This window comes from Hemiscyllium ocellatum, chromosome 33, assembly GCF_020745735.1.
Source record: "Hemiscyllium ocellatum isolate sHemOce1 chromosome 33, sHemOce1.pat.X.cur, whole genome shotgun sequence".
Classification (NCBI taxonomy): Eukaryota; Metazoa; Chordata; class Chondrichthyes; order Orectolobiformes; family Hemiscylliidae; genus Hemiscyllium; species Hemiscyllium ocellatum.
In genome coordinates this window covers 14,017,376-14,036,695 of record NC_083433.1, presented here as the reverse complement: position 1 = coordinate 14,036,695, position 19,320 = coordinate 14,017,376, and the positions used below count along the sequence as shown (strand labels likewise).

At 41.4% G+C, this 19,320-nt stretch overlaps 1 protein-coding gene across 5 annotated transcripts in view; it reads left to right on the top strand.

The window, feature by feature from the left end:
- Positions 1-19,320, top strand: part of pla2g6 (phospholipase A2, group VI (cytosolic, calcium-independent)) — an 84,762-nt gene that overhangs the window by 43,546 nt on the left and 21,896 nt on the right. For 4 of the 5 annotated variants that reach the window (XM_060849565.1, XM_060849564.1, XM_060849567.1 and 1 more), the window contains 7 exons: positions 763-950; positions 8,002-8,098; positions 10,382-10,564; positions 12,391-12,499; positions 14,785-14,922; positions 16,438-16,528; positions 16,652-16,815. In XM_060849565.1, the coding sequence (XP_060705548.1) occupies positions 763-950; positions 8,002-8,098; positions 10,382-10,564; positions 12,391-12,499; positions 14,785-14,922; positions 16,438-16,528; positions 16,652-16,815 (970 nt within the window). The remainder of the gene's footprint in view (positions 1-762; positions 951-8,001; positions 8,099-10,381; positions 10,565-12,390; positions 12,500-14,784; positions 14,923-16,437; positions 16,529-16,651; positions 16,816-19,320) is intronic. The other variant, XM_060849568.1, reaches the window with a different exon arrangement.

Sequence of the window (19,320 nt, the reverse complement as noted above, 5' to 3'; positions counted from 1 at the left end):
GTCATCTTAGAATTTTAATAGAATAAATTAACTTCTGTAACTGTCATTGTAGATAATCTTAATCTTCAAGCATGAACTGGATCCTTTTCCATCCATCCCATTAATGCTCTGAATGGTGTCTCCACTGTTATGTACACAGGCTTGTGCTTTCATACAGAGGTTCATGGAAAGCAGTATACAAGGTTGCCTTCCTACATTCATATTGCTAACACAGGTGTCCTTACCATGATTTCTAATTGTTTCAGTTTGTCGATGCTGTTCTCAAAAGGAAACCAACCTGCTTACACAGTGGACTGTGGCTGATTGACCAGTGTCTTATTCTCTCTCAGAGATGTTCATATAAGGGTGATGCATGCTTTCTTTTCAAATTTGAGGGACTGAAGCAGATTGCTGAAATTAACAGAATTGAAATCATTACATACATTTTAACACAATCCATATGTTTCTCTTTAAATTGCTACCATTTCAGTTCCTTAGATCCAAATGAAGTATCTATGCCAGGCCTCCCACTAGTGCCTATTATTGTTATATTATGGACTGTATGCCCATTGGAAACAGGCTTGGATCCTTCCACATTTATTTCGCAAAATTATTTTAATGACCATCTTGCAGGGGAGACTTTAGTGTGCATTTGGGATAAACGTGAGCCCAGGAGCAAAGTGATTAAGTGACCATGAACCAGTCCATATTTACCTGCTGTATCAGGCAATAAAAACCCTAACCTTTCTCTCCATCTTTTTCATGTCTGTTTCTAATTCACAGTTGTTCAGCAAACACCGCTCTGTTGGAGTGAATCACTTGAGCAAAAGCGGTGAGACGCCACTTCATGTTGCTTGTCGACTGGGAAAAACTGATGTTGCTAAATCCCTGCTCCATTGCCAAGCCAATTGTAATATTGTTGGATCGCACGGTTATCCAATCCATACAGCCATGAAGTTCATCCAGGCAGGGTAAGGGCAAGAAATGTTTTAACCTCCTACTCCTCCATCTTTCCCCTCCTTCAAATGCTGCTGAATTGCTACCTGTGCTTCTGTTTCCAACCCTGCCTCATCCTTTAAATTCATTTGTTTTCCCTTTCTCTTGTTAACGATGTGTACAGACTCTGCCTGTTTCAACATAGCAAAATACGTGACAGCCATTTTCTGGTTTGGTTAAAAGAAACTTGGCAGTGAACTGCCAGTCATCATTAAATAGTGCGTTCTTTATGGCCACACCTCTACTGATTTGAAATCCATTAGCCAACCAATCAACACTTTTTTCCCTCGTACATTGTAAATGTTTTCTTTTTGCGTTGGTATTTCTTGCGAATTGTCCCCATGAGCATAAGAATAAAACCTTTGTCAAAATGCATCTTTTTTCAGCAATACTCAAGTTCCATACAACCAAACTACATCTAAATATGACAGTTCATTCATGGGCTATGGATAGTGACAGCTGGTCAGTATTTAACATTTTTGACAGTTTTCATGCAGCTGAACCATGCGATGCGTCACTTGTGTGATAGAATCTTGACCTCTCCTTTATGTGTGTATAATTTGCTGAGGAATCCAAAAGCTGGAATTCTGATCATTTCCAGTCCACCACTTTGGCTGACATTGCTATTTTGACTGACAATAAACCTGTAAAACTTTCCATTTTCAGTCATACATGCTTAATTTTGCTTTTTCTACATCTATATACAAATGTTAAAAGCGTATTGACTGAGAAAAGCTGATGTGGCTAAATCCATTGGCAAGTAGAAAGTGAGGACTGCAGATGCTGGAGATCAGAGTCAAGAGTGTGGTGCTAGAAAAGCACAGCAGGTCAGGCAGCATCCGAGGAGAAGGAGAATTGATGTTTCAGGCATAAGCCCTTCATCAGGAATGGCAAGCCAGTTAGGCTGCTATAAGAAAGATGTCGTTAAACTTGAAAGGGTTCAGAAAAGATTTACAAGGACGCTGTCAGTGTTGGAGGGGTTCAGCTATCAGGAGAGGCTGAATAGGCTGGGGCTGTTTTCCCTGGAGCGTTGGAGGCTGAGGGGTGAACTTATAGAGGTTTATTAAATCGTGAGGAGTATGGATAGTATAAATAGTAAAGATCTTTCCCCCATGGTAGGGGAGTCCAGAACTGCAGGGCATAGATTGAAGCTGAGAAGGGAAAGATTTAAAAGAGACCTAAGGGGCAACTTTTTCCTGCAGAGAGTGGTATATTAGGAAGTGGTGGAGGCTGGTACAATTACAACATGTAAAATGCTTCTAGATGGGTATATGAAAATGAAGGATTTAGAAGGATATGTGCCAAATGCTGGCAAACGGGAGTAGATTAATTTAGGATTTCTGGTCGGCTTGGACGAGTTGGACTGAAGGGTCTGTTTCCGTGCTGTATGACTTTATGACTCTATAATACTGTTGAAAAGCATGGTTACTTAATTATTACAAAACTTATCAACCCGAAACCTTACCTCTGCTTCCCTCTGCACAGATACTGCCTGATTTGCTGAGTATTTTCACTAATTTCAGTTTTTATGGCTGATTGCTAGCATCCACACTATTTTGTTTTTGTGCTCCCTCTTAGAATGAGACTCACTGAATGGTTACAGCATGGAAAAAGGCCTCTCGGCCCATTGTGTCTGTGCCACCTGTCTGCAAGTCTCAATTAGTCCTATTTCCCTGTCTGTTCCCCTTACCCTAACACACACATTCTCAAAGTGTTTACCCCATTCCTTTTCAAAAGCCACATTTGAACATTAAAAGAGATAGGACTTATAACCATCTCGAAAAGAATAATCTGATCAGGGACAGTCAGCGCGGTTTTGTGAAGGGTAGGTCGTGCCTAATGAATCTTATTGAGTTTTTTGACAAAGTGACCAAATAGGTAGATGAGAGTAAACCGGTTGATGTGGTGTATATGGTTTTCAGCAAGGCGTTCGATAAGGATCCCCACAGTAGGCTATTATACAAAATACGGAGGAATGGGATTGTGGGAGACATAGCAGTTTGGATCAGTAATTGGTTTGCTGAAAGAAAACAGAGAGGGTTGTAGTTGATGGAAAATGTTTGTCTTGGTGTCCAGTTACTAGCAGCATACCGCAAGGGTCGGTGTTGGGTCCACTGCTGTTCGTCATTTTTATAAATGACCCGGATGAGGTCTTAGAAGGGTGGTAAATTTGTGGATGACACTAAGGTTGGTGGAGTTGTGGATAGTGATGAAGGATGTAGTAGGTTGCAGAGAGACATAGATAGGATGCAGTACTGGGGCTGAGAGATGGCAAATGGAGTTTAATGTGGACAAGTGTGAGGTGATACACTTTGGACGGAGTAATCGGAATGCAAAGTACTAGGCTAATGGTCAGATTCTTGGGAGTGCAGATGAGCAGAGAGGTCTCGGTGTCCAGGTACACAGATCCCTGAAAGTTGCCACCCAGATTGACAGGGTTGTTAAGAAGGCATACTGTGTTTTGGCCTTTATTAATAGAGGGATTGAATTCCGGAACCAGGAGGTTGTGCTGCAGCTGTACAAAGCTCTGGTACGGCCACACTTGGAGTATTGTGTACAGTTCTGGTCACCGTATTATAAGAAGGATGTGGAAGCTTTGGAAAGGGTGCAGAGGATTTACTAGGATGTTGCCTGGTATGGAAGGAATATTCTTGCGAGGAAAGGCTGAGGGCCTTGAGGCTGTTCTCATTAGAAGGAAGAAGGTTGAGAGGTGACTTAATAGAGACATACAAGATAATCAGAGGGTTAGATAGGGTGGACAGGGAGAACCTTTTTCCAAGTATGGGAACGGCAAACGTGAGGGGACACAATTTAAAAGTGAGGGGAGATAGGTATAAGACAGATGTCAGAGGTAGTTTCTTTACTCAGAGAGTAGTAAGGGTATGGAATGCCTTTGCCTGCAGCGGTAGTAGATTTGCCAAGTTTAAGTGCATTTAACTTGTCATTGGACAGGCATATGGACGTACAAGGGATAGTGCAGGTGGGATGGGCTTCAGATTAGTATGACAGGGTGGCGCAACATCGAGGGCCGAAGGGCCTGTATTGCGGTGTAATGTTCTATGTTCTATGATGCCACTACTCTGTCAGGATACGCATTCCAGTTTGTAACCACTGCTGCATAAAACTGTTTGCCCTCATGTTGCTGTTGATTCTGTTGCTAATTACTTGGTGACCTCTGATTTTTGACAGTTCCACCAAATGGGAAAAGTTTCTCCCTGTCTACTTTGCCTTAACTCCCTACGATTTTGGAGATCTCCATTAGATCTCCTGTCAACCTTCTTTCCTTTATAGAGAACAAAATCAGCTTCTCCAATCTATACCTGTAACTGAAATCCCTCGTCCCCAAATTATCCCGACACCCTCTCTCAGGCATTCACATCCTTCCTGAAATGTGATGCCCATTATTGGGTACAGTGCTTCTCCAGTTGAGACCAAACCTATGTTTATAAAGGTTCACATAATTTCTTTCCTTTTTGTACTCTATGCCTCTATCTATAAAACCTAAGGTCCTGTGTGCCTTTGTAAACATTTTCTCAAACTTCCCTGTCACCTTCAATGAATTGTGCGCATGTACCTGAAGTCTCTCTGTTCTTGCGCTATGTTTACAATTTAACCTTTTATTTGTATTGTCTTTCTTTATTCTTCTGATTAAAATATATCACTTCACGATCTGTTACTTGTCTATTCGTTCCACATACATCTGTGTCCTCTTGAAATCTATCACTGTCCTGCTCACAGTCGAAAATATCTTGCAAGTTTCATGTTGTCTGCAGATATTGAAATTGTGCCCTATGCAACCAAGACCGAGTCATTAAAATATCAAGGAAAGCAATGGTCCCAGTACTGACTGTTGGGGTTCCTACTGTATCCCTTCTTCCAGTTTAAAAAACAATCATTCGGCACTACTGTCTGTTCTCTAACTTGATAGTAATCAGTTGTATTTTCTGAGACAATTGACGTGCAAGGATAGAGTAGGCATTTAAGAGAGGGTTGCCAAGAGACACTAATTGGGATTTCTTGCCCATAACTTGAGCACACCTGTAATTGTTTATCATTTGGTTTTTAAATATACCTTTTACGGTTGCAGTGATCAAAATGCCACTTCAATTCCATGTAAGTTTCTCACAGATAAAACATTATTTTGTCTCTGAAAATCTCTGCAGGTCAAAGCACTCAGTGTGAGTGTGGGTTCTGGGAAATGTTGAGGATGTTGGACGATGAAACACTTTCTCATCTGTATCCAATGCTGTTATCAGCTATTAGAGTCATAAAGTTGTACAGCATGGAAACAGACCCTTCGGTCCAACCCGTCCAGATATCCCAACCCAATCTAGTCCCACCTGCAACACTCGGCACATATCCCTCCAAACCCTTCAATAGACAATAGGTGCAGGAGTAGGCCTTTTAGCCCTTCGAGCCTGCATCGCCATTCAATATGATCATGGCTGATCATTCCTAATTAGTATCCTCTTCCTGCCTTATCTCCATAACCCTTGATTCCACTATCTTTGAGAGCTCTATCCAACTCTTTCTTAAATGAATCCAGAGACTGGGCCTCCACTGCCCTCTGGGGCAGAGCATTCCACACAGCCACCACTCTCTGGCTATTGAGGGAGTGCAGCGTAGGTTCATGAGGTCAATTCCTGTTCATATACCCATCCAAATGCCTCTTAAATGTTGCAATTGTACCAGCCTCCACCACTTCCTCTGGCAGCTCTTTCCATATCCGTACCACCCTCTGTGTGAAAAATTTGCCCCTTAGGTCTCTTTTATATCTTTACCTTCTCACCCTTTACCTATGCCCTCTAGTTCTGGACTCCCCAACCCCAGGGAAAAGACTTTACCTATTTACCCTATCCATGCCCCTCATAATTTTGTAAACCTCTATTAGGTCACCCCTTAGCCTCCGATGCTCCAGGGAAAACAGCCCCAGCCTGTTCAGCCTCTCCCTGTAGCTCAAATCCTCCAGCCCTGGCAACATCCTTGTAAATCTTTTCTGAACCTTTCAAGTTTCATAACATCTTTCCGAAGGAAGGAGACCAGAATTGCACACAATATTCCAACAGTGGCTTAACCAATGTTCTGTACAGCCGCAACATGACCTCTCAACTCTTGTACTCAACTCTCTGACCAATAAGGGAAAGCATACCAAAAGCCTTCTTCACTATCCTATCTACCTGCGACTCCACTTTCAAGGAGCAATGAACCTGCACTCCAAGGTCTCTTTGTTCAGCAACACTCCCTAGGACCTTACCATTAAGTGTATAAGTCCTGCAAAGATTTGCTTTCCCAAAATGCAGCACCTTGTATTTATCTGAATTAAACTCCATCTGCCACTTCTCAGCCCATTGGCCCATCTGGTCAAGATCCTGTTGTAATCTGAGGTAACCCTCTTCACTGTCCACTACACCTCCAATTTTAGTGTCATCTGCAAACTTACTAACTGTACCTCTTATGCTCGCATCCAAATCATTTATGTAAATGACAAAAAGTAGAGGACCCAGCACCGATCCTTGTGGCACTCCACTGGTCATAGGTCTCCAGTTTGAAAAACAATCCTCTACCACCACCCTCTGTCTTCTGCATTTGAGCCAGTTCTGTATCCAAATGGCTAGTTTACCCTGTATTCCGTGAGATCTAACCTTGCCAATCAGACTCCCACGGGGAACCTTTTCGAACGCCTTACTGAAGTCCACATAGATCACATCTACCGCTCTTCCCTCATTAATCCTCTTTGTTACTTCTTTAAAAAAAACTCAATCAAGTTTGTGAGACATGATTTCCCACACATAAAGCCATACTGACTATCCCTAATTAGTCCTTGCCTTTCCAAATACATGTACACCCTTTCCCTCAGGATTCCCTCCAACAACTTGCCCACCGCTGACATCAGGCTCACTGGTCTATATTTCCCTGGCTTGTCCTTACCACCCTTCTTAAACAGTGGCACCAAGTTTGCCAACCTCCAGTCTTCCGGCACCTCACCTGTGACTATCGATGATGTAAGAGGCCCAGCAATCACTTCTCTAGCTTCCCACAGAGTTCTTGGGTACACCTGATCAGGTCCTGGGGATTTATCCACCTTTACCCGTTTAAAGACATCTAGCACTTCCTCCTCTGTAATATGGGCATTTTACAAGATGTCACCATCTATTTCCTGAAGAAGGGCTTATGCCCGAAACGTCGATTCTCCTGCTCCTCGGATGCTGCCTGGCCTGCTGTGTTTTTTCAGCACCACATTTTTCAAAACCTCGTTCCCTACAGTCTATTAAAGATTTAAATGGAAAATGAAAAGCATACCATGCCATTAATTGATTGTGATTCAGTTGGAAAAGGCATTGGGATCAGGAGGATTTGAGGTTTAATTCCTAGCTTTTTAATAGGATTGAGAACATCAGCTGGATCAGTAATTGGGGGAATCCTTTCGTTATAGTGCCCTTAAATTAGAAGGAAATGCATCAGCAAGAACGGAAGCTTCTGGCTGTTCAGGAGTCTTGAAGAAGGATGCTAATGGTTTCTCAATAGTACAAAACTTGAGGGTTATTTGTAAAAGAGACATGTTTCTGTCTTGCATGTATCAGGACAGGTGTGAGAATGCCAAATTCCAAAGAGCAGCATGCTCTTAAGATTTGGCGTTCTTTCATCTGGTCTGATGCATTGAAGATGAAAATCTTAGCAATGTGTCTTTCTTTTATGCATACCTCAAGAGTAAGTCATGCTTGGCAAGGTTATCCAGTCAGTCATTGACTTGTCACTCTGGTATTCAACTTCAAGGCTGTCACACAAAATACCACTCTTATATAGGAAGGTGTCTGTGGATTTGCACATTAACTTCATGAGAAAATGGGGAAAGCGCAAAGGAACATTTCATTTCGGGCCAAGTTGCACCTTTCAGACGTTTCATTTAATACTTAGGTTGTTTTATTGTAATCCCAATTATTCATAAAAAATCATGACTGTAAGTGCGTAGCCTAGTAGTTTGTGTAATACTCACACCAGTCATCTCTCTCATTCGTTTCCCTGTAGGTGCGCTGAGGCTATCCTAGACACAGACCCAAGTCAAATCTCCACTGAAGATCCTCATTATGGAGGGACACCTCTCCATTGGGCCAAGAAATCAGATGTAAGTTTTATTCTCCCTGTATGATGTAGTTCATGAACTTCTCCACCTGGGTCTTTGGTACTTGAGAATTGTGATGAGATTAGAGTGAGTTTTGGATGATTGGTGTATTCCTGGTTATGCAGCCTTTCATTGTGATCAAAGTAATGGTGTCATTCACTCGACAACATTTCAATACTTTGTGCTAGATTTGCGAGAGGATTTGTGGCTCAGATTGAGGTTGAGATTGTAAGTTTGCTCACTGAGCTGGAAGGTTTGTTTTCAGATGTTTTGTCACCAAGTTACATAACATCATCACTGAGCCCCCGGTGAAGGCTTCATCAGAGGCTCACTGATGATGTTCCCTAGTATGATGGCAAAACGTCTGAAAGCAAGCCTTCCAGCTCAGCGGTTAAACTTACAACCTGAACTTTGTGCTAGATCTTTGTACATTTTGTTCAAATTGCATTTATTGTCAATGAAATACTCTGCATTTAAATCTAAGCAGAGATTATAATGACACTTAGGCTTGAATGTAGCTTGTCAGCTTTTTGTATAAATGTATTCAATGGTGTAATCCTGTAGTATACCAAATAGGAAGAGTCCAAATGTATCTCTGAACTGTGTTGAATTAGCCACTCTTTTCCAGAGCATTGCAGTTATACTTAATGTTCTTGGGCTAACAGAAGGGAATCAAGTCTAATTGTCAAGTGGCCTGGGATAATCAGGCTTCACTGAAGTACATCACAAGGCTAGTAAGGGTAAAGTTTTGAGAGTGTCGTGCTGGAAAAGCACAGCAGGTCAGGCAGCATCCGAGGAGCAGGAGAATCGATGATTCAGGCAAAAGCCCTTCATCAGGAATGAGAGCTTTTTGAGGTGTAAGAATTGCATGCTGAGGGACCCTCTTATACATAGCATTTGGTTTGTCTCCAACGCCACCTTATTTTTATCTTTTTGTAATTGTCTGCATCAATTAATTGGATTTTTGGCCATCGCTTCACTTGTTATTCAGCTGGTGACTCTTTATTCACACCGCCTGACACTCTCGATCACCTGCAGGGACTTATTATTCAGTTGGTCGACACTTCACTCACGCCATTTGTATGATCTTTTGGTGTCTCTGATAATAAAGTCTGTGCCTGCGTGCTCTCTTCACCACCTGATGAAGGGGCAGCACTCCAAAAGCTGTGATTTCAAATAAACCTGTTGCACTTTAACGTGGTGTTGCGTGCACTAACATTAGGATGAAGAACCAGTTTACGACCTTGAACAGATTGTGGTAAGCTATCTTCCCATTGTGTTGGATGGTGTCAATGTTTCCTTGGTGGCCGTTATCTGGCCTCTGAGTCAGGAGGATGTAAGTTCAAGCCCCCACTCCAGAACCTTGAACACATAATGGAGACTGATAATTCTTTGTATTACTAAGGGAGTGCTGAACTGCTGAAAGTGTTGTCTATTTTTTCATCAACCGGAGATGTAATTAAATTACTTGGGAACAAGTGGGACTTGAACTCACCTTCGAGATAGTGACACCACTGCTGCTCGATTAGAAGTGCTTTTCAAATACTGTCGAATCAATATGTTTAGAGATGTTATTAAATGCCTCTGGAGGAGGTGGGATTGAACCTGGAACTCCTTGCTCAGAGATTAGGACAGTGCCACTGTGATGCAACAGCCCTTTAGTGCTATAGTTGAATTAATTTTTATTCTCTATTTTTCCTAATTAACCTGTTCAGATATGTTACTGCATATTTCTGCAGCAGGTAGGACTTGAACCCGGGCCTTCTGGTTCAGGGATAGGGCCACCACCACTCTGTCACAAGAGAACCCCTAAGTACTATCTTTGTTTATTTTTGTTATTAACCTATTTTTCTAATTAACCTGTTTAAAGATGTTATTACACACCTCTGAGGTAGGTGGGACTTGAACTGAGCCTCCTAGTTCAGGGATAGGGACAATACCTCTGTGCCACGGGAGAGCCCAGGTGTTGTTATTGAGAGGAGATTTATAAAAGGTCCTCTCAGGTTTGTGGCGTTTAAGAAGTGCAGGGGAGCAGTTCCATTGTTCTGACCAGCATTGGTCCCTCAAATAGTTTGAAATGAGATTATCTGGTCAATTGCCATACTGTTTTTCGTGTTACCTTGTTGGTGAATTGGCCGCTTGTTTCTCTCTAGCATTGACAGTAATTCAGAGCAACTCCATGTGCTACAAAGTGTTTTGTAATGTTCTAAGGGTGTGAAAAGCTCTACATAAATACAAGTATTTTTGTTATGGCATTACAACACTTTGTTGAATGAATCATTTCAGATGATCCGACTGCTGATTAACCGTGGATGCGCCTTGGACTACTTAAGTAAAACTGGAGAGACACCACTGCACATCATGGTGAAACGTGGGCGTTTTGAGTGTGCCATGATTCTGTTAGTACATGGAGCAGATACAAATGCAAAAGGCGAAAGTGGGAACACTCCTCTTCATCTTGCCATGAAGGTCAATACTACTTAATGTCTTATAGAATAATTTTGGTTCATGCTAGTCCATATCCCCAAGTTAAGCTGTTCCAGTACGGTTACAACACTGGTATCTACCTGAAAGTATGGAAAATTGCCAAAGTATGTCCTATACATAAAAAACAGGACAAATCCAACCCTGCCTATTACCGCCCCATCAGTCCACCCTTGATCATGAATGAAGTGATGGAAGGTGTCATCAACAGTGCTGTCAGTAGCACCTGCTCAGCAATAACCTGCTCAGTGCCACCCAGTTTGCGTTCCACCAGGCCAGCTCCTGACTCAGTACAGCCAAACATGGGCAAACGAGCTGAAATCCAGAGGTGAGGTGAAAGTGACCGTGCTTGACTTCAAGGTTGCACTTAACCAAGTGTGGCAGCATTTGTGGAGAGAGACCAAGCTAACGTTTTGAGTCTAGATGACTCATCATTATAGCTGACATGAAGTGTGGCGAGCATATGTTCCGATCATTCTGAATCCGATTACTTAATTTGCACTATCACTTCCCCGTAGTCCACCCCACCACTATTGCATAAATGCTGCCTCCTCCACACTCATGTCAGCTCTGATGAAGAGTAATCTAGACTGATTGTCAGTTTGTTCTCCACAGATGCTGCCTGACCTGCTGTGATTTTCAGCATTTTTTCATTTTCAGTACAGACTCCAGCATTTGCAGTAATCTCCTCCTAATTTGTGTCTGGATTTCTCAGTGACTAAGAAGGATAGAATTAAGTGTGATCATGGCTTTCTGTGCAACTAATAATCTTGATAACTTTAAACAAATAGCATTGAGAGGACAGCACTAGCCTCTACTAACTTTGTGATGTTTAAGACTCATTTCCTGCCCACTGACCTCAGGACTTTATTAATTGCTGATATGGGAGTAGAAAATCTTTTGTTATTTCAGCTGGAGAGGAAAGAGATTATGAATGGGCGTTCCACAAATGGGATAGAATTGTTAGCATTTATCATCTTGTTTGTCATAAGGTCATTGGCTCATCCTGGGGCACTGATAGACAGACATTGGCATTCATCCTTCAGTGCCAGGATTAAATGGCAAGTGATAACAGGTTATTTATTTATAGTGGGCATTGAATGCTGTTCTTAAACAGTGTGCCTCCACTTTCCCCAAAATTGAATTTTCCAATTGGACTAATCAAATTTTTTTCCCCCTCCTTCTTAGCCCAGGGGCATTGCGATGAGCTGTAACTGCTCATAACAGTCAAGTTTCCAATTCTGCGCCAAAGTTGTGAGCACCCTCCTTGGAGCATGTACTTTCAAAGCAAGAAATTTTATTTCCAAGAGTGAGCCTACTGTGTGTTTTATAAAGTGTTCTTGTCAAGAAGTAAGTTTGCGATGTGGAATGATGCCAGTAACATGGGTTCAATTCTCGCATCAACTGAGGTTACCATGAAGGACTGTCCTTCCCAACCTCTCCCTGGCCTGATGCATGTTGTGTATATTGCTTTGCCAAAAAATGCTGATTCAGAGATTAAGCAGGATTCCTTATAAAGAATAATATCTTAACTTAAGCATAAAGGCAAATTACTGCAGATGCTGGAATCTGAAACCAAAAGAGAAAATGCTTGAAAATCTCAGCAGGTCTGGCAGCATCTGTAAGGAGAGAAAGGAGCTTTGACAAAGGGTCAGTTAGACTCGAAACGTCAGCTCTTTTCTCTCTTGCTGAGATTTTCCAGCATTTTCTCTTTTGGTTTCTTAACTTATGCACTCTTTCCTTATAAAGAATAAAGCACTCTTGAAATGTACTTTTCTTAAAATTTATAAAATGACTTTCTATTGTTGCAGCTTGATAACCTGGAACTTATCAAGGCTCTGATCGTGTTTGGGGCTAATGTGAAATTGCCCAATGATTTCGGCGAGACACCTGGTTTGATTGCTGCACGCCACAGTAAAGGTGGGGGAAACCTTTAACTTGATGTAGCTGGAGAATGTGAGGGCTGGATGTCTTTCGCAGAAAAGATTCCGACCTTTTAAAAATTTTGCAGCCATCTAGAGCTGCAAGATCTACCAAAAACAACTGAGTATGAAATTTAAATAGAATCATTTAACAATGAACCCCTACTGTATTTGATCCTTTGGTTTTCTGTGCATTTCTTAAACTGTTTCTTAACCTTTACAGTCGCTGTTTTCCCAGTTTTTCACCTTGACCTTTTTTATGTTTGGGAACTGAACTAAGATTCTGTATGAACCCCCATCTGACCTTTCCTCTTCCAGCATCTTTATCCCCCCTACAGCCGGATTGAATAGCCAGCGTGTGCTAAAAAAGTGTGAAAATAACTCTAAATCCAAAGCTACTGCCTGGTCAGGCTTCAAGATATTTAATCCTCCTTTCTCCTTTCAGTGGCTAAATGTGACTTCCTCCTCAATTTCCCTAATGCTTCTCTTGTGGTAGGCAGACATGCATTTTGTAGAATGTGTGCAATGCTGGAACATTTATTGTTCATCCCATGTTGCCCTGAGAAGATGGTGGTTGGTTCCTTCTCCTTGAATCATTATAGTCTTTCTGCTGATGCCGCACCCTTGTGATGGTCAATAGAGTCATAGAGTTATACAGCATGGAAATAGCCCCGTCGGTCCAACTTGTCCATGCTGATCAGAAATCCTAAATTAATCCAGTCCCATATGCCACCATTTGGCCCTTATCCCTCTAAACTGTTCCTGTGAACCTAGAGAACTGTCATTCAAGGTGATGAAACGGCTGTAGCGTGTGGCCAAGATTTCGTCTCCTTTTCGGGAGCGACATTGTTCTAGCAGGGGCAGCTGAACTCAAGAATAGAGGAGTGGATCTTCAGGTCTCCACCCAAGCCTTCTGTGCCATTGCATGTCGCTGCAGTTAACAACGCCAATGTCTGCGCATGTATTTCTGCATGGACGTCCTTTTTAGGGCCTTGTTTGTGTGTGTGCCTTTCTGATTTAAAAATATTTTATAAAGGTAGTAAATGGGTTCAAGTCGAAGAATATGAATGTGGAGAGTTGTATGTGATTGCTTTGTGTGTAAGGTATAGTATATTGTGTGACACCAAGTGCTTGATCAGATACTAATTCAGTGAGACAGTGTGACCAGAGCATGTTGCATGAGATATTATTATGCATTGATTTCAGCTGATACCAGCTTGTGTCGTGGAATGCTACTGTTTTTAAAGTGCTATCCTACAAATTTATTTCCAAGTACTGAATACAAGGAAAAAAATTTATCTTGCTTTATTTAGCTTGTTACAACCATCCAATATGGTGAGCAAACATTTTTAGGATTGCATTACTTGGGGTTCAGTTTCTGTGTGTAAGTCTGGCCCTATTCCTTTGATACGGAGCAAAATCAGAAATTGTTGGAAAAGCTCAGCACGTCTAGCAGAACTGTTCTGAAGAAGGGTTGCTGGACCCAAAACATTAGCTCTGCTTTTCTCTGCACAGGTGCTGACAGAACTGCCGAGTTTTTCCAGCGTCTGCAGTTCTTTCTGTTTTCCAGCGTCCGCAGTTCTTTACTCCTTTGATAAGGAGGTAGTTTTCCCTGTACTGATTTTCTGCAGTTTTCTATGGCTTCTGTAAGAACACATTCAGCAATGGCATTGGAATAGGCTGCACACCCTACTTGGCCCACTGACGATGCAGCGTAACTAACCCAGATGGTCTAGAAATTGCTGCCTGTGAATGAATTGCCTTTTGAATTGCAGAAAAGACATCCAGTTTGGGAAAGGCTGGAGAGGGGAGTTTCAGAAAGAAGATCATTCACTGCTTAGCCATAATTGTGCATAGATGCAATGCAGAATAGTTCGCACTAATCCGCATGATTATATTCTCATGCTAGAGAGAAAAATAACTCTCATATAACAGAAATTAATTGGGTATTAAATAAAAAAGCTGTCTCAGACAAGCCTACCTCAGCTAAATGAAACTCTCCTGCTCTCGCTTTTCCCAGCCTCACTCACTTGATCAAAGGAGATAAATGGGAAAAGTAGAAGCAAGCTTCTTAATGTAGAAGTTTAGCTCCTGAGAAAAAGCCTAAGATGGAACTCTAATTTGGTCTGAAACTTCACAAGTTTTGCTCATGTTTTAAAAGGTACATTAACAATACATAACAATGAGATCTGCATGGATGTAAATGTGTTTATTTTTGGTTCAAAATTACGATTATGCCTTGCTTGTTTATATCCTGGTACTAACTGTTTGATGCCTTCAAAGGCAGTAACCGGAAGGTGATGCTGAACCTCCTGTGTAGTATAGGGGCTGAACGCTGTTATCCACCTTCTCCAGACTCCCCCTCACCGTCACCCAGCTATACTGCAAGACCAGTCCCAGTGAAAACCAACCGTGGATTAGGTAACATCAGCCATTTGGCCCCTGTTGCTACATCCTCACTTCTGTATCCTGGATTCCTGTCCTGCTTTGCAAAAGGGTTAGAGTGGGTGAAGGAAATCATCTTCTAAAATAATTGTTTATCAAAAATCATTACAGGCCAAGCTGCTCTGCAAGATTTGTCTTTCTTCTGTTGCCTTTTTTCTTTGTTTTTAATTCTGCTTTTTAATTTATTTTTGAATACACTGAAGCTTTAATTTAAGAATGCTGATACATGAATAGAAGATCTTGTATTTAACATTGCTAGAGAGGTGATTGTGAAATGAGTTATGTAGAGCCATAATTGTCGCCTCTGTCTTGTTTTCTTAAATTTTTATGCAGTGATCAGAGCCTTTAATATTTGTTTACCAGTCTGTAAATTTGAACACGATAGACAGTGTCGGGTTGTCATTTTGAAAACATCTGATTCTCAAAATGCTGAGTGTGAGCATAGTTTATGTATATTTTCCTGACTGACTAGCTACAATAGGCACATTCTGTTTTGACCTTCTCTCCTGAAAGAAGAAAGGTTTAGGGACTAGCTCCTCTATTTAACCGCAGTGTGGCAATTTTCCTGCCTGATTGCTATATCTCTATGATTCCCTTAGATTTTCAGCTCTACCAAACATACTCAACAACTGAGGATCCGTAGCCTGATTAACCTTTTTTTGCATGCACTAAGCATTGATTGTCAGGTAGCTGTTTAATCTAGCCTCTATGATCCTCTAAATGTCCTTTCTTGGATTGCAATTAGTAGCATGAAAAAGGGCGAGCTGACTAATTATTACTTCTGCCACCTTCATCCGGTTGGCAGTGACCAACTCTGCTTTGCTGAATGCCCCTTAATGTGAAATTAGTTGATTATGTGTAGGCTGGCAATTGAAGCTTGTTCCTTAGCAAATGCCATGGCAATATCTTAAATCAACTCCTGTGAGATTTGTCAGTCAGTGTTGATCGTAGGAGATCGTGATCCCTAGTTTTTAAGATCGTCTGTTGGGAACTACTCTTGGGTTAATGCCAGACAGCAAAGTTATTTTGATTGCCCACTCCGCTTTGAGAAAGTGAAGGTGTGGCCACCTTCCTGAGTTGGTGGTGGTGATTGTGATGGTGATGATGATTTACTGTAACTGAACATCTTGCTCGAAAATTTCAGAGGTACTTAAGAATCAGCTATGTTGGTGGAGTTTGAATAACACACAGACTGGAACTAAGGCCCCTTTCCTAAAGGTCATTAACAAGTTAGGCTTTTACAACAGCTCAAAGTCACTGAACCCAGCTCTTTACTTTTGACTTTTAATTCAGATTAAGATTTGGTAGGTTCTGTGGTGAGTTTTCAACTTCTATTCTCCAGATTATAAGTCCAAGCCTCCCAAGTACTAACCCACTAACAGTTTGTTATACTTCTGTACTTCTAATCAAATAACAACTGTGTGTCCGAGTCTGCACTTGAATGGAAAAGTGGCCTAGCCTCATAACTAATAAAGTGTCTTCTGTTTCCAGGATTTGAGGATATCTTAGGGATTGCCACTGTAGTCAGTTCCTTATCGAAAGGGCTAGATGCTGCAGATGGTGATGGATATGTGCACAGGAGGTGAGAAAATGAATTAAATAGACAAAACACAGTTTCTTTGTGGTAATGAAACTCCATTTTGGGATAAAGGAATTAATATATAGTAATAAAGAGAGTGTTCAACGATGTTTTGTTGATTTTCAGATATGATCGTTTGCTGTGCTTGGATGGGGGTGGAATTCGAGGGCTTGTTCTAATTCAGCTACTTATTGCCATCGAGCAGGCTGCTGGCCAGCCCGTCCGGGAGCTGTTCGATTGGATATCGGGCACCAGCACTGGTGGAATTCTGGCCCTTGCTATTGTACATGGTAAGTACTTGGCAAGGCGTGCAAGCCTTAACCAGGATTTCGAACCATGTAGGTTTGGCTTTGGAAGTGAGTGTTGGGTAGGTGGGGAACATCGGTTACACGTGAAGGTTAGTTGAAGGTGGGCAATTTTGAAAGACATAGATGTCCACATAAATGATGTGACTACTTTATTTGGACAAATATGGGTGTGAATTGCATCAGAGCTTGATTTGATTTATTGTCACATGTACCTAAGTACAGTGATAAGTTTTGTTTTGTGAGCAGTGCAGGCAGATCATAACAAACAATGACATACAGATCATAAGGTGCTTAGACAGAGCAAGGTTACAGGAGGTACACAAAAGCAAGGTCAGCATTAGACTTGAAATTACAGGAATCTATTCAATGACAGCAGGGAAGAAGCTGTTCTTGAACCTGTAGATGCATGTGTTTGACCTTCTGTATTTTCTGTGCAACTGTTATTATAAAATTATAAGTATTAAATATAAGGTTTTGAGAAATCTAGTACTCAACTTGACTTCACTGGTTATGATGAAATTTATTACCCCCTTCACTAAAGTTCAAGGAGCGACATGAGGTAATTTTCTTTTTGCTGTATTTGGGTTCGTAAGGACCAACCAGAGACAAGAGGATGATAGTCAATCTTACTGCTTGGACCTATTAATATTGCCACAGTGTAATCAGTTTTCAGCAGCAGTCTGTGCGGTGTTTTGGGCCAGATATTTACCTTTATTTTGACCATTTTTTAGACCCAGGTTCTATACTATTGAGACGGCTCTCAACCCAATCAGTCCAGTTACTGACATCTGTGTTGGGTTGATCGGTTTGTGGCTGTACTTGTCTCTCCACAGGAAGTCTGCATTCTGTACTGAGCTGGGTACTTCTAGAAAGAAAAGACTTTGTATTGTTTTTCATAAATTGCATAATTTTTGAAAATTCAAGCCGTGTTTTAAATTATCTCCATTTGAATCTTGGTTCCCTCTTCTAAAGCTAATCTGGAGAGAAAATCACTGACGCTGAATTCAGAAAGTTGTGCTGTGTAATCCTCATGAGATATATAAAAACAAAATCAACACAAATAGGTGTTGGAGTTGGTACCCAATTATGTTTAAAAATAAATTCCTGACTTCCTGATGCATGCTGGGAAAATGCCCTGAAGAGTCTGTCCTGTCAACCAGTTGGTCTTGGCTTGATTCCAGGTCTGCTTTACCTTGGGAATTGCAACACAGAACAGAGTGTGTCTGTTTTGATTTGTGATCCATGCTAAGAGAGCTGATACAGAAACAGAAATTGCTGGAAAGTCTCAGCAGGTCTGGCATCATCTGTGGAGAGAAATCAGAGTTAACGTTTTGGGTCCAGTGACCCTTCCTCAGAACTGAGGTGAGCTGATGTCGGCATTGAACAGGAAGAGGAGAAAGTGAGGACTGCAGTTGCTGGAGGTCAGAGTCGAGAGTGCGGTGCTGAAAAAACATAGCAGGTCAGGCAGCAACCGAGGAGCCGGAGAATCGATGTTTTGGGCATAAACCCTATAATGTGGGCTTACGAAGCCCTTCCTGATGAAGAGCTTATGCCCGAAATGTTGATTTTACTGCTCCTCAGATGCTGCCTGGCCTGCTGTGCTTTTCTAGCACCACACTCTCGACATTGAACAGGAAGAGTCCTGTGTGAATTTTTTTCCTCATTTAAGTTAGTTAACTTCAAATCAGGCATTTCTGGGTGTACTGCAGGTTAATTCACTGCCCTGGGGCAAGGGAAAATGGTGATATTCTCCTCTGATCTCCACAAAGCGCACCTAGTTTGAAATATCATGTGGAGAAAACCAGGATAGGATCTTCCTGGTCTCAAACACTTGTTGTCTAGACTCGTGCATACAGTGAAGAGAGAAGTTCTGTTGCCAAAAATCTGTGTGTCTCATGAGTAAAAAATAAGCGTGCATACAGAATTATTATTTAAATTGGTTATCATCTATTGTTGGTATTTTCCATAGTCCCAATGCACAAAACTGGAAGTAACTCAAAATGAATTTTGCAAAGAACAAATGTGACAGCATTTTCAATCTCTGATTACATAGGTTACTTGATAATGAGTTGAGAACAAAAAAATTGGATTTGGCAGAAGGGGCGGCATCATGAAACTAAAAGTTTGAGTCCAGCAACATTTTGGGTGGAAGAAATCCCTTCTTATTGTTTTTTCATTTTTACCCATTGCTTCTTTGCTGGACTATTGTTTCATGTCTATGAGACCATACTTATGCAAATAATTACTCCTTAGTACCTTACCACAACTGCCAGGTCACTAATAACTCCCTAGTACCTTCACTAAAGTTCCTTGGACATTGATTGTACTGTATTAACGGACTAGTGACTCATAAGCAAAAATGCTGGCAGCATTCAGTCAGTCAGAGAAGAAGTGAGTTACAATCTCATGTTGTCAGCACATTTCTGTGTTAACTATAATGTGGGTTTTTCTGATTTCTGTAATGGGTACTTTGCTTAAGGCTCTGAC